The sequence below is a fragment of the Culex quinquefasciatus genome, chromosome 2 (genome assembly GCF_015732765.1).
Source record: "Culex quinquefasciatus strain JHB chromosome 2, VPISU_Cqui_1.0_pri_paternal, whole genome shotgun sequence".
NCBI classification, from domain to species: Eukaryota; Metazoa; Arthropoda; class Insecta; order Diptera; family Culicidae; genus Culex; species Culex quinquefasciatus.
In genome coordinates, this window is record NC_051862.1 from 76,161,954 (window position 1) to 76,177,805 (window position 15,852).

Consider the following 15,852-nt stretch of genomic DNA (forward strand, 5'->3'; position numbering starts at 1 on the left):
AATTTATTGCTATATTTTAAATTGGTCATCTCAGAAAATCGAACAAAAAAAGAAATGGTCATAAAACCGGTTTTGATGTTCCTCTTAATGTCGGTGAGAACTATTTCACGAACAAGGAACTAAGTCAAGTCCACCCAAAATATTGCAAAATGTAAATTAAGTTCATGCTGAGTAGCTTTTTGGAATAGGAACATCTGGTTGAAATTTTGGTATAAGTTTCAAAATTTGCATACCTTAGCATTTGCAAATCATTCCGCAGGGTCGTAGCTTTTTTTCCTTTCTCATGAATTCTTGTGAATGACTTGTCATTTTTAATGGAACAAAATCTCCACAAGGCATTGGGATTTACTTGTTTTATGCAACTTTGCTAAAGTTTTGTTAATAATATTTTCTGGGGTAAGCTCTGGCTAAATTTTACTGATATCCCCTAACATTTATTTAAAAAAATATATTTTTTATATCCCTGTTTATGTTTTGTCACACCTTGACTTAAAAGCTAAAGGTTTGAGTTTATGTAAAAAAGTTATAACAAAAAAAGCAAAAGTGAACGGAAATCATTAAAGTTTGTAAAATAGGCCTAAAACTATCAAAAATAGACAAAAAATAAACAAGATAAATCTTCATACAATTACTAAAACTGATGAAAATCATAAAACAACAGAAGTAAAGGTTATTGTAGAGCAAAAGTTGTCCTAAAAGAACAAGAGAACATGGGAAAAATAACAAAAAAAAAATCGAAGGAAAACGTCGGTTTACCCCTCCACAACCCAACCCCGCCTTTAGACGGGCTTCGATCTAAAAAATTGCTAAAAATCCATTTTCAACCAATTTACAATTCAAATAATAATGGTGAAAAACAAGCAAAAAATTGGAAAAAGTGACTTTAAAAAAATGAAAAAATTAGAAAGGCACAATGTAATGATCGGTGGTAGAATAGGCCAAATACAACTCAAAACAAAGATAAACTCAGTAACAACATTTCAAAAGGGCGAAACTCACGATCCTGCCATTTCGGGAAAATCAACATTCAAAATTTTGCAATTCCGATCAATTCCTATTTCCACAAAAAAGCATGAAAACCATCAATTTTGTCAAAACGTAATAGAAAATAGCAATAATTTCAAGGAGTCCGGTTCAGGCCAAGAATCGTTGAGCCAGGATACACCGTAAGTAGCAAGTTGGTTTGACGATGTGGTCTATATTGAAGTGACGTTCCTTGGGGTGTCCCCGCCGGAAGTGGGAGACATGGCACCCCACGACACCATCCTGCCTTCTCAATCTTTGCATAGCTTCAATGGTTACGGAGGCGATGATTTTGTACGGCATTCCTCCTAAACCTCCCTACACTAACTTTTTGTCCTGCAACTGCTAGACCCAGAATCCCCGGATGTTCTAAGAACCGGTAAATTATGGACCTTCATATCTAGATTGTGAATCCAGACTAGATCCGATACTACAATAATTGAAATTTAAAAGTTATGTATTTAGGATCATACAAATCTGTGTTTGTTGTGGAATTGTGGTCAGAGACATCAGAAACATACATTTTGATCCATTTTGAGGATTGTCAGGTTAAAATTCACTAAATTATAACGAAAATTTGGTGTTTCTAAACATACGTCGGAACTTGCAGAAAACACTACATTCGCCCCTCGTGATTGGATGAAAACACAAGGGCGGAAACTCAATTTGGTTTGTTTTGATTGATGTTGTTGATTAGCCCTTTTGTTTTTTGCTTGTAAAACTACGTATTTTCGGAATTTTGTGATGATGGAGGGTGTTTTAGGATCAGTGTTGTTCGCTTTATATGATTCTGATAAAAACTCAGTTTGTTTACATCTGAGGGTTTCGCCCTATTGAAAAGTTGTTACTGAACTAAACATGATAAATGCAAATTAAAATACTGAAAATAAAAAAAATAAAAACATGAAACAAGAGAAGTAAAGTTTTTCGTGAACAAAAGTTGCTCAAAATGACCTCCTGAACACGGGAAAATCGAAATATTCGAAAAAAAAATTGGGCAGTAGAAGGTTAACCCGAGCATGGGTAAATAACAAGGGAAATGCGTAATAATACCTTTCTCTGGTATCAATACCAAATTTTGGTATTCCTGGACCCTTAAAAATTTGTCTTAAGGATTATGCAAGAGCAAAATGTGGTATCATACCAATTTAAGGTATTGTTTTGATATTGCAAAATTGCAGAATTTGTCAATGGTCGAACACCACATTTTGGTATTATTTTGGTATTAAAGTGTTTTACCAAATTCCTCTGAAACTATGGGAAAATTTTGACCAATTTTGACAAAATAATTAATTTTGCGCTAAAATGATGTCTCAAAGCGAATGCTTTCATTGAAAACCGGAAATTTCAAACTTGATTTTAAACATTTTTGATATACCCCCTACAGAAATGACTTAAAATTGTGGAAAATTTTCTAAGTCAGGATGGCACATTTTGGTATTATTTTGGTATTAAAGTGTTTTATCAAATTCTTCTCAAACTATGGGAAAATTTTGACCAATTTTGACAAAATAATTAATTTTGCGCTAAAACGAGGTCTCAAAGCGAATGCTTTCATTGAAAACCGGAAATTTCAAACTTGATTTTAAACATTTTTGATATACCCCCTACAGAAATGACTTGATATTGTGGAAAAATTCCTAAGTCAGGATGCCACATTTTGGTATTATTTTGGTATTGAAAGGTTTCATCAATTTTCTCTGAAACTATGGATTTTTTTAAATTTTTGACGAGATAATTAATTTTGCGCTAACTTGACTTGAAACCCAAAAATGTTAAAGCTGATTTAAATTTTTTTTTGTGATATACCCACTAATATTTTTTTCAAAAACGTTGAAATTTTTCTAAGTTGGGATAACCAAATACTTTGAAAAACGAGTCAATCAACAGATTATTTAATTTTGGTGAATTTCAATCCAGTTTCATTTTAATAATACTTATTTTTCAATCTTGTTATTTTTCAGAAGCTTCAAGAACTTCAAGTACAGCCGTTCATCAATGACAAATGCATTCGGTGTGGTGAAGAATATCACTAAAAACAACATGGAATCATCAGGTGAGTAGATTTGGTTGTTGCATAAGGATCATTTACGTTTTTTTCACTAACTGCAACTGCTGCACTAAAAATGGTATGAAAATAGCAAATTTTGGTATTACTTGTGCAAATACCAGCGACCAAAATGTGCTCTTGGTTGCCCAGTAATAGATGGTAAAATACCATGAAATCAAACCAATATCATGTTTGTGGAAGACCACAGGAATACCAAAATATGATTTTCCAAGGGCGCAGGAATACCTAAAATTAAAACCATGACAATACCAAGTTTTGGTATTCAAGCAATGTTCAAAAATCCAGAAGACCTCAACTTGGTATTGAAATGATTTTATTTTGTGGTATTATTTTACCTTTGGAATAACATGGTATGGTATTGTTGTGTCCTTCCACATACAAGCTTTTGGTATGATTTCATGGTATTTTACCATCTATTACTGGGCAACCAAGGGCACATTTTGGTCGCTGTTATTTGCCCAAGTAATACCAAAATTTGGTATTCCCGTGTTATTTACCCCTGCTCGGGAAGAGCATTTATCGACGTGGAAGAATTTCCACTTTAAAGCGCTAACATTTATTTGACTCAAAATTAATTCAGAAAATTCAGAAACATCAAAGCAAGAGCAAATTATACCATTTTCAAATTATAAAAGAATATACTTCTGTCAACCTAGCCGGAGTATTCATAAGTTTTATTTTGAATTGCTATTGTTTGCCCAAAAATTGAAGCAAACATAAAACATAAAGTACCGGTCAAAGGTATATGGCATTAGAAGATTTGTCAAACCCTGTTCACTCGTGTTTCGACCAAACCTCATGAAATGTTCGGCATAAGTATCGGAATGTTTACTTTCAGATGCTTTTGAAAAACTTAGCTACCTTTTTTCGTTTCAACGTTATTGTCAGTTTCGTAAAAAATACGATTTTGACCCAAAGTAACTATTTTGAAGATATCTCTAAAAAATATTGATCGGATCAACTTCATTTTGATCAGTTAAAAAGAAAATAAAAAAAGGAGAGGAGGAACTTTTTCGATCCAACAAAAAAAAAATGCAGAGGTGGTCAAGAATGTAAATTTTTGAATAAAACTTTCTTATATTCAATTTCTTTAATAATTTTTTTATCGTCAGCGGATCCGGGAATAACCAAATTTATATTTTTTCGAAAATCATGATAAACAAAATTAAAAATCAAGATTAAAAAAATCTTAAATAAAGGTTTAAAAATAACCGACAACAGGTCAGCAGGACTGCCAGATTTTTCGAATGCCACACATATTTCGCAAGATTTTAAATTTTCAGCTGATTTTGAATTAGTTTCAAACCAAAATGGACGTGCCAAACTATTCTTTTGATTTGAGGTTTTGTTTTTTGAAAAATAACATTTTGAACAGCAAATTAGGCCAATTACAAAAGACAAAAGACAAAGACAAAAGTTGACGAAATTCATTTTTTTAAATGAAAGTTTCCCCTGTTTCACCAGTTCTGGTGAATTTTTGCTTGCCAGATTTCCTTTTTTCCGGCACTTGGCCAGATTTATTTAATTTGGACCAGACGACATTGTGTCTTAGCTTCAAATTATCAAGAAACGACTTTTTAATTTTTTATATGGACAGCCGTCAATATTCTGTGAAAAAAATAATATATAAAATGACCATTCTAGCCAAAAATAAATTAAAAATAAAAAAGGACTGCTCATACAGTCTAGACTCAATTATCCGAAGGCCTTGGTAAAATTTCACTTCGGATAATCGAATCACAAAAAAATGTTGTTTAATTTTTGATATCGTGCTTTAATTTGACCCCTAAACTACTCTAAAGTGATTTAGAATTTTCAATTCCAAGGTGGCGGCCTAAATGGCGGTGATAAAATTGGGGTCGCAGAACTCGAATTTGATGTTTAAAGTAAGAAAGTTAAAAAAAATACGAAAAAAAAATGTTCATGATTCGATCATCCGAATCTTTGGATAATCGAGGCTTCGAATAATGAAGTCTGGACTGTTCATGGGAGAATTACTCAACATCCATAAATATTTGTCATCTCTTCAGCTGAAGAATACTTGTTTGTTCTTCAAGTTCACACCTCAAACACGGATTCTGGCATCAGTTACCATCTTCCCGCTCGAAATCACTTGAAAACATTTTTTCTAAATTCATTCACCAAATCCAGACGAGGTGTACTTTCCACTTCTAAACTCCACCCAACCTACAACTTATCCCCAATTGAACTCAAAAAGCGAAAGAGTTTTGTTGTTATTATTCCCGCAAGGTCATCGACGAGGCGAACATTTTTGCTCACCACTCTGGCTCTCGAATGTTTACGTTCATTCAAGTTCTTGCGTGGCACCAAGTCGCCACGTTGCTAAAAACCGCAACATCAACAAGTTTATTTCGGTCTTGCTGTTGGGGAGACCAGCAACGCGGAGAAAAAGATGAAAACAAACACAGCAGCAACAACAACACCATCCGTCCAAGTCCAAAAAGGAAGTGCGGAAAAACAGTTCGACTTTGAGGGAAACAAGAGGGAAATACGTTGTCGAGTTGTGGTTGACACCTTCTGGTTTGACAGCTTTTTTGATTTGGAATGCGATGGTTTGACATCTTTTTCTAGGTAGCAATTCAAAGTTGACAGTTGTCAAACAATCGGGGTTGCACTGCACCGGATAAAAACCCCGCGAGATAAACACAGATGACTTGACGTACACGCTAACAAGTAACGCACCAAAAGTTTTGCACACGTTGGCGCGCGCAAGAAGAAACAAAACGTGGACGAAAACAAAAACTCACCGGTAATAAAAACGGTTATCAGAATGCTCATACGATGGTAAAACTTGCTCAAACTGGCTGCGGTCGGAAACATGATGCCGCGATGTTTTTACTGCCCTCGTGAAGAGATCCGGAACAATAACCAGCGCCAAAAAAAAGATTGCGGATTCTGGGTAAAAATAACACTCACACGGTTTTGTACGGAACACCGAGATTCGCACACTAAACTCACTGACACTGCACTGATGTAATTATACAAAGAGATCTCTTTGCTGAGAGAGGAAAAAAAGCACACAGTTTGCGCGATTTGTTACGAAAATAACGACGCAAAGATCAGGCCAACGTTCGGGATTGTAGACAGACAGCGATGTGCTATTTCTAATCCGTTACACGGTTGTTGATAGCCTGTCGAAGGCGAATGTCTCGCGGAACTCGACACCGGCTGATCTACACTCTTGGGATGCCCTTCAGGCAACCAAATTCAGCAAACTGCTGCTCTTATCAGGCCGTAATAACAACCGAGATATCACCGTCCAGTAGATCACAAGACCTGGAAAGCGAGCTGTCCGGTCCGAAATAAACAAACTTCAACCTCTCAGAATGATTGGCGGGACAATCAACCGCGAAAATCCGAGCACCTCGAACGCGCAAGAGAGATGATACAGCCGAGGAAGATAGCGCAACGCCACGAGCTTCGAGACTTGAAGACAACGGCGACCGTTCGCGATGACTGTTAACTGCCAACTGGCGCGCCAACACTCGACTCGACGACGGCCAGCATGGTATCCACAAACGGTTTCCGTGACGTGGTGTGTGAAACAACGTGGTGCGATGTATCCAAATACCGACGTTGCTTGACGACGACGACGACGCGTCGGTCCGATCGGATTGAAAGTGTTGCGTAGGTTGTTGTGCAACATACTGGTGATGCTGGCCAACCCCCGGGCTGGGGGTTTTACTGGAGTGATTATGATGATGAGATGCGGAAGGGATTCTGGGAAAATCTATTTCCTGGGAATGTGAGGGTATTTTTAGATTGCTAGTTATGTCGTTGGTTTGACAACGTAAAAAGGTCAATTTGAATACCTTGCGTCTTCGTGGAATTGTTGATGGGATTATGTTTTCATGGAGACGCATGGCTCCAGGCCTGCAAAATGACTGCATGTGACTGTAAGCCTACTGTGTTCGTTCAACCACTGCCGCCTGACTCGTGCCGGTCGGCTGCTGGAGAATGAGAGACGTGAAAAAATGAGCTACACTCACTCAATTCGTGTCGTATGACCGACCCGTAAAATCCTCTCTAAACACTATTTTGACTATTTTTAAACAATTGAATGGTTCTGGACTGTGCAAAACACTTAAAACAAGAATAACTTATATTCAAAATTACATTTCCACGCATAAATACAAACTTTTTGTGTAAAAACTTGTTTCTTTATGTGTGTGCGTGCAACGTCGAATGAGCGTTGGTCGACTACTGCCTCGCATTGCAGCTGCTCAGTGAGCTAGGGCACTCACGACTGAGTCGGGTTTTTTTATGTCACGGTTTTGCGGTGCAGTGAATGGATCTGAAAAAAATAGTGTATGCGTCGCCGATTTTCGCGTCAGGACCCCTGACATTTTCAGCTCTGCATGGCTCACGTACACGTCGTGGTTGTGCCTTGTTGTTGTGTGTCGATTTTTGGCTAAATTAAGGAGAAACCAGGAGGACACAGCCTTTTTGACACCATGAATGTTTTTTTTTAAATCAGCGTGACTTGCATGCGATAGCAACAACAGAAATTCGAGTTCAAAAATTGATTTAAGTTGAACAGAAGTTGTCTGAAAACTGGCGTCCCAAAGCAAAGCAAAGCAATCCACATTTCTAGGCGTCCGAAGGTTATGTGTGGTGAGTCACCCAAAACCTCTTTTACGCAATTGGACCGATGTTTTACTTCCCCATCCGATAGAAGGCCAGGAGGATAAGGCGGGAATCGAACCCGCGCCCTATAGCAACTTAGGAATCGGCAGCCGAAGCCGCTTACCACCGCGCCACGAGGCGTCCCATTTCACCTTAATTTTAATGCATTCTAATTAGTTTTGGTTGATCGCCCTTCATGTATGTTGTCTGTGTTTTGGTGAAAATCAACTAGTATCCTAATTATTAAAAATAAAAATGAATCGTTATTAAAACTTTATTTTATTATCTCACTTTCTTATAATTTTACATATTGGGATGTTTAACCCTTTTTAGAATTTTGGTTTTGGTTTTGGTTTTGGTTTTGGTTTCGCATATTCAAACTATTCAAAATAGACTGGGCTGTACAAATATTTGTTTTTGCTAATTATAGCATAGAGCTATCTAAGCCCGATCTCACGCACACTTGCTTACCATTTGTTTTTGCTGGCGGGTACAAATTTTAACCTAAAAACCCTGCGTGTACAAACACGCAATACATGCTCACGTAGATAACTCAATTGCGTTATTATAATTTGCATAAACATAGATTTGCTAATGCTTCCATAGGTTTCAAAGAAATCGGCCTGCAACACACCGGCGGACAAATTTATCTCCTCATCCCACAAGCTAAGTTTGGTCGCACTGCAAGCATCATGCTGCAAAACAAGGCTGCGATGTTGCACCTCTCATCCGACGTGACATGTGACGTGAATTGATCGAAAATGTTGCACCTCATCCCTCCAAGCGCAACATAACAACTTCTCACCGATTGCACACACTTTCAAGGGCACTTGTATGTATGCTTTCACCAAGTTCTCGCCACATTGGATTGAATTGTTGGTGTGTAGGTGTTACGAAGAAGCAAAAGTGAATGGAGGCGGCGGCGGCGATGGTCTGCATAATTGCCGCGTGGTGGCTTGTCGCGGTGGATCAGCGGAGCGATAACGTAAACCGCAACAGAAGCTATGTTTACTTTAGCATAGCCCGAGCATTACTGACCAATTGGGGCGGGGTGGGAACTGGGTATGGGTGGTTTCGTGGAATTGCCAAACTTGTTCTTGTTCTAGAACGGGAAACGATTGTTTTGGTTGAGTGGATAATTTAGCAAGTAGACGAGGCCTTGTTCTAAATGTTGCGAAAACAAATTCAATTCATAAAAAAGGTGACAGATGTTGCTTCAAACCATTTCCGATTTTCCTATTCATATTGTTTATTTATTGCTTTAAGTTTGTTAGAAAGTATGATTTTTTTGTAGTTTATGCAGCAAATTTCAGTTGCCATGTCAGCATCATCAATTGATAAAAAGTTTGTTTTCAAAATTTTACATTTAAAATATTTTCTACACCCAAAATTCAGAGTCGAGATAATCGTTTTCTCAAAATTTATTGAGGGCTCAGTGCCAAAATCGATAGAATAATGGTACCAACTCACACCATCATAACAAATGAGTTCATTCGTTAGTTGCATCAATAAATCTCCAACAAGTGTCATACATCGACTTCTGACTTCTCCTTGGTCACCAAGCTGTGGTGGCCGAGGCAGCTAAGTCATTGGATTGATTTGTCAAAGGTCTCTGGTTTGATTCCCGTTGTCGACACTTTTGGTTTTTTGTTTGACGGATGAACTTTTTTTGCAAATGAACCTCGAGAGAATAGGGGGATGGCGTCGCTATTTTTAGACCACGTTTTCCACTTTTTCTCATCGAAACCGACTACTATATCGACTTAATTTTGCTGGGCGAGATAGGACGTCGTCTATTTTTAGACGATGACTCAGCACTTTTCCACTCTTGCACCTCAAAAAACCAGGTGGCAGCACGATGTAACGCCACGTCCCTATAGTTTTATCGCCCATCTCGAGCTGTGTTCTCTGCGTCCGCGAATGATACCACTATTCTCTCGACTCGAGACCATCATTCTCTCGGACTAGCGCTGCCAGTTTTGGGTGTACAAATGAATAAGTAGTTGTACACCCAAAATTCAGAATCGAGATAATCGTTCTCTCAAAATTTATTGAGGGCTCAGTGCCAAAATCGATAGAATAATGGTACCAACTCACACCATCATAACAAATGAGTTCATTCGTTAGTTGAATCAATAAATCTCCAACAAGTGTCATACATCGACTTCTGACTTCTCCATGGTCACCAAGCTGTGGTGGCCGAGGCAGCTAAGTCATTGGATTGATTTGTCAAAGGTCTCTGGTTCGATTCCCGTTGTCGACACTTTTGGTTTTTTGTTTGACGAATGAACTTTTTTTGCAAATGAACCTCGAGAGAATAGTTCTATCGCCCATCTCGAGCTGTGTTCTCTGCGTCCGTGAATGGTACCACTATTCTCTCGACTCGAGACCATCATTCTCTCGGACTAGCGCTGCCAGTTTTGGGTGTATACATGAATTGAGGATAATCAATCAAATAGTTTTATGCATGTATATATTTAATTTAAAATTGGCAGGGTAATGCGATGGTGAGGTAAAATTTTAAAAATAAATAGGGCTGTCTTGAGATAAGGCCATTTGAAGTTTTCAATTGTGCAATACAGGTAGAACAATCTAAATCGAAATTTTGATCACGATTTTTTGGGGAGGTACCAAAATTGGTGTGTGGTCCGATTGGAAGTAATTCGGGATTCTTGAATGTTTTGATGGTATCAACAGCCCAGAAAAATTTGAGCAGGATCGGAGAGAATAATTTTCAATTGATGAAATGACCCACATTTAAACTCTATTGCTTTTTCTTTATTCAACTTTGGTGGATTCCAACTCAATGCTGTAGGTTTGTTTGCAGATAAGTTGAAGAAAATACGCGAGATTTCATGATGAAATCATTTACCTTTACATGATGGCTTTCATAGAACTGCATGAAAATCGATGACGAGACAAAAGGTGGGTGCATTTAAATTGAATCAATTACCAACATTGATTTCGAAATCTTCGCTTGAATTCTAAAACAATTACATGTATAGATCAATTGTTGCTTTAGCTTTGCACAAATCTGAAAGCAATATTTTTCTTCTCTACAACAGAACACAATCTGGCCACCATACTAGATTCCCTTATTCATCAAAGCTCATCAGGACAGTTCTTGTCTGTCTTCATAATACAAAATTTGCTTACCAGCTGGTATTGTCGCTCTCTTCCTCTCTGTGACCCTTTCTGCATTCTGCCGATGACAAATTGTATACATTTTAACCCAAACCTCATGCCACCTAACCTCCCACAACGCTTCAGAGCTTCAGTGGAGAGTTCGTGTGCTATGCTCGACATCCGGTGAAGCTGAAAGCACTGACGAATTATAACCATCATCATGAGCCACAGAGAGACAGCACTTGCTTGACATTGATTTTGTCTGTGCTGGTAGAAGTTAGGCATAATCTGTCCAATGAATTTGTGTTATGTTTTTGTAGAGAACTATGCTTGCATTTGTTATCCTACGGAGATACGAGGGGAGCGTCCCTTTTCAAAACGTTGGTGAAATTAAGCTTCTAACCGTAACCCAAGCCACCTCCAACCACCTCACGGTAAGTGGCAGTTGGTGGCCGGTTCAGCAGTTCAGCGAGGAGTGGTGTTTCTCGGAGGACTAAATTTAGGCGTATTAATGATTTGCGGAGTTCAGTTTTTCAATTATATTTAGGGGAACTATACCATTTCTACGCCTATTTCTATTATCGGCCTATCAGCACTTTGATCATGAATTACAGCTTTCATAAAGTGTTTTTGACTGTTCCAAAGTAATAAATAGCTCAAATAAAAGTGAGCAAGCAACTCTTCTTTATTGATACATCTGAAAATGTTGATTTAATAGCGAAAAACTGCAAAAGTGATGAGAATTGGTCGAACGGCTTAGAGTGATTAAAATGAGTATATTTCCCCTAGTTTCTTTATTTTCAAAAAATACCACAGTTGATTTGGTACATGTATCTGTATATTGCAAACATTCAGGCCTTTTCAAAATTCAAAATTGCTCAACAATTTGTTTTTTTTTTTTTCTAATTCAATAAACATGTTTCAAATATGCTTATGGCTGTGTCCACAAGAAATCCTATCGTCAAGTTGTGAATCAATTCACCAAATTGTGCAACCCTTTTTTCGTTGAAATTACCCAACCCACCATAAAGTTCTGCTACAAAATAGTTACAAGATTCATTTACCCGGCAAACTTGTTCCGCTCTTGTTTCCACACCTTGACCGGAGCCGGCCGAAGCCGAGTTCGATTTTGTCGAAAATAAAATTTCTTTTAATTAAAAAGTTTCGCTCTACTTCTTTGCCTTTGTGGATTTATGTTCGGATCTTGCTTCAAGGATGCTGCTGCTGCTGCACTCTGAACTACACCCCCCGAGGGACGATAGATTCTTCGAATTTTCCGGTCTTGTCTTGGCGAGGAGCACGCCGCCATGAAAAGTAGTAAAAATTTACACGATGAATACGAAAAAAAAGTTTACGCGCGGTGATTATTCTTTTGCTCCTGCTACACCGAGTCCGGAGTTTTCCTGATTTATTTTATTTTTATTTCATTGACAGCTCGTTTTCTGCAGCACTTCTCTGCTCAGTATCGGCGATAATTTGTAGTCGTTACCGGATCGTGATTTCTGGTTTGATCCGTTGAAATTCGCAGGACTTTGACCCTGCGAAGAAAAAAGAATCTTGCTGATATTGATTCTTTAGGATTATCCTTATCCTTGCAGTGGATCGGGAATGATTTTTTGAATTCTTAAATCCAATATTAAAACAAACTTACTTTGCTGTAAATACTTTTGTAGACAAAACATCAAAGTTTGAAGTGCAAATTACATCGATGGTAAAAATACGTATCTGAGTCAATCTCTGTCAACTTACACGAAATCAGAAAATGTTTCCCCGAACCCTCTTATATTTTTGTATAATTTTGTATTAAGAAGTTATTTTGGTAATAAATTATTATAATTGAAATTACAAGCCAGTGACAAAAACTAAAAATTTATAAATAAAATATAATTTGTTCCAGCCTTACTTGTTTCGACATAGTTTTACCCAGTTTTAGCAGCTGCAGCCACGGTTCTTATAGAGCTGGATATTCTTACAGGTTTCTAGCAGAAATGTTCCACCGTTTTAACAGAATTCTGCTAGAATATTTCGTGACATGATAGCTTTAAAATCAATTAAAGAAATGAAAAAGGCATTAACCACTACCATGAATGTATCTCTCAAAAAGCGAAATCTATTGAATAAGTTTTAATGAATTGAATGGAATTTTAAACTTTTTTTTAGTGTTATCTAAATTAAAAATAAAGCCTGACATTTGAAATAGACTTTTTCATCAGAGTTATGAGGTGTCCTGTAAATGCAACAAGCTTTCTATTAAAGTGTTCTAACATCGACCAAAATGTGAGATCGATAAGACCTCTACAGCCATACTTATTCAACTGCCTTATTATAGATGCTCTTGGCAGGAATAATGTCAAAAATTACAAGCTTACCAAATTTAAATTTCAATTTACAATATTTATAATTAAATGTACTTAAATTTAAAAAAATCGCTCCCTCCGTGTACGCACGAGAGCATGCAGCTAGTGCTCAGTGCTCCATCGTTTTTTAGATTTTTTTCGCCGTAATTGATTGTGGTTACCCGCGAGTTTGCTTCTCCAGCATGCCAAAGGCCGGCCGTGGCCGTGGCAGTTCGAGTGCGGCCTCGAAAAACCCGCGAAGTTCGTCTACCGGCCGTGTGCAAAAGGTAAACAAACCAACGCCGTGTCGACCGCCATCGCGCAGGGAGCGTGAACGCAGAAGGCATCGACAAAAAGTTACTACATCCCGGATATGTCCCAAGATCACCAGTGCGAACCCGTTCCGGTACTTCCGGTGCCACGACCAGTGGCACATCAACATCCGCCAACATCCCCATCTGTGACGGCAACCATACCGGCAATTACCGCGGATGCGTCGCGCGCATGGCCTACCTCGAGGAGCAGGAAAAGAGGAAGAAGAAAGCGTCCCACCCTCCTCAGCGAAGTACGAGCGCAGCCGTTCCTGCAGCTGGACAGCGTACGGTTCCAGCGGAAAACTCAGCGTTCCCTCCTGGTTGGGGGCGTTCGTTCGCCAGCGTGGTCGCTGCCGGTAGCGGCAGTACGGCCCAGCAAGAAGTCACCGGGGAAGATCTCTTCACCCTGCCGGAGATCTTTGCTCTCGCGGGGGAGATGATGACGCGGTTTCGGAGCTGCCGGAACAAGGCTGATGATCAAACACATCTACAAAGGATAAATTACCTGTGATCTAGATATAAGCTTTCTCTTCCTCTATCCCCTTTTCTTTGCAATTTCTGTAAGATTTTTTTTATAGTTTTTTTTACTCTTGCTAGTGCCTTAGTTAAAGAAATAATTGTTCCTAAATGGATTATGATGCAACACACTGCTGTAAGGAACTCCAAAACTCTGTTATGCACTTCAAAATAACTCATTGTATCTTGATTATTCACCAATAAAACCGAATTGAAAATTGAATAAATTTAATAAAAATCTTGGATTTTAACTAGAACACTTTATATTAATTTTTCATGAATAACTCAAAAATCATGTTAGGCCGTTGCAAATATTTTTCAAAGTTTATGTGTTATGTTTTTCATCCAAATTTGGAAACCTAAGCTTGTAATTTAAATTTTTATATATTTTTTTTATTTTTTTTTGCCCCCATACATTCGAAATGTATGGAAAAATCCCGATCCATATTGTAAAAACTGAAATTTTGAGTCTTTTTTTTTTTCGAAAATACGTAGTTTTGTGCAAATTTCAAGTATTTTCAAAAAATGGTGTTATTACATTCGAAATGTATGAAAAAAATCCCGATCATTTGATACCCATAATGTAAAGACTGAAATTTTGAGCATGCTTTTTTTCGAAAATATGTAGTTTTGTGAAAATTTTGAGTGTTTTAAAAAGAAATTATTTTACATTCGAAATATATGAAAATATTCCAATCATTTGATACCCATATTGCAATGACACTAATTTTTAGTATTTTTTTGAGAAACATTGCATTTTCAAAATACAGGAAAAATACGTATTTTTGTGAAAATTTTTATGGTGAAAATTTCAATGGATAGCTAACATCATCCTGATTCCAAAACACTATAATTTTTTGATGTTTGCATTATTTTTCATACTATTATAGCCAATGCCTCCCATATAGCCAAAATCCCATAAGCTTTGTGCTTCAGTTAAGCACTGGACCGTGCTTAACCGAGGTAGCTGAACGAATCAAAACCGGGGCAGTGCAAAACCGAGGCATGCAAAACCGAGGCATGACTGTATCTGAAATATCGTCATTTAAAAAAGGTGGGTTGTATGGGTGAGACTTAGAAATCATCAATTTTCTTGTTTCTATATCTTTACATAGCAATATCTCAGCAACTAAAGGTCATATCAATAAAGTTTAAAAATATAGAGAATATAGAGATTTTTCTCAGCTTTTCAGAAGTATTTCTTTCAAAAAAGGACAAATATGGGCACTAATAAAAAAAATGAATAACTGCGACTGTTTTTTTTAAAGTTACATAAAAACGGCTATAGCTTGAAACCGGGGCACTTTATCAAAATTTCAGGGGGCACTACTTTTTGATTTCAAATTCAATTTTACATCAAAATATAAAGTTGAAAAATTTTTGCGACCAATATTTTTTTAAAAACCAGTGTTGATTGAAAAAATCATAACTCAATCAAAGATTTTTTGCACACTCTGAAAATTTTTGAATTGTTGGCATTTGATGTCTCCTAAAACTTATCACAAAAAAATATTTTTTTTTGAAATAAAAAACAACCAATTTCCATGTAATCATATTTTTCATTGTAGTCCTTATCCATACCTACACACAAAAAATATTTCCGAATGTTACATCATTTATGATGTAACACTTTTGCATGTCAGTAAACATTTTAATTTAAATGCAATTTGATGTAAATTTGCGACAAATTATACGTAAAAACATGATTTTACGTTTGATTCAACCGTTTACGTCGAATCTCAAGTTTACATCAACTGAGTTTACATGTGATTCATTTTTTCCGTTTCGAGTAAATTCACATATTTTTTCTGTGTACAAT

The 15,852-nt window shown here is 37.2% G+C and overlaps 1 protein-coding gene across 1 annotated transcript in view; it reads right to left on the reverse strand.

Annotated features, from left to right (window-relative positions):
- Window positions 1–6,587, reverse strand: part of LOC6044185 — a 73,672-nt gene extending 67,085 nt beyond the window's left edge. The window contains exon 1 of the mRNA XM_038256130.1: window positions 5,863–6,587. Within this exon, the coding sequence (XP_038112058.1) occupies window positions 5,863–5,935 (73 nt within the window). The 5' untranslated portion in view covers window positions 5,936–6,587. The remainder of the gene's footprint in view (window positions 1–5,862) is intronic.
- Window positions 6,588–15,852: the final 9,265 nt, after the last annotated feature.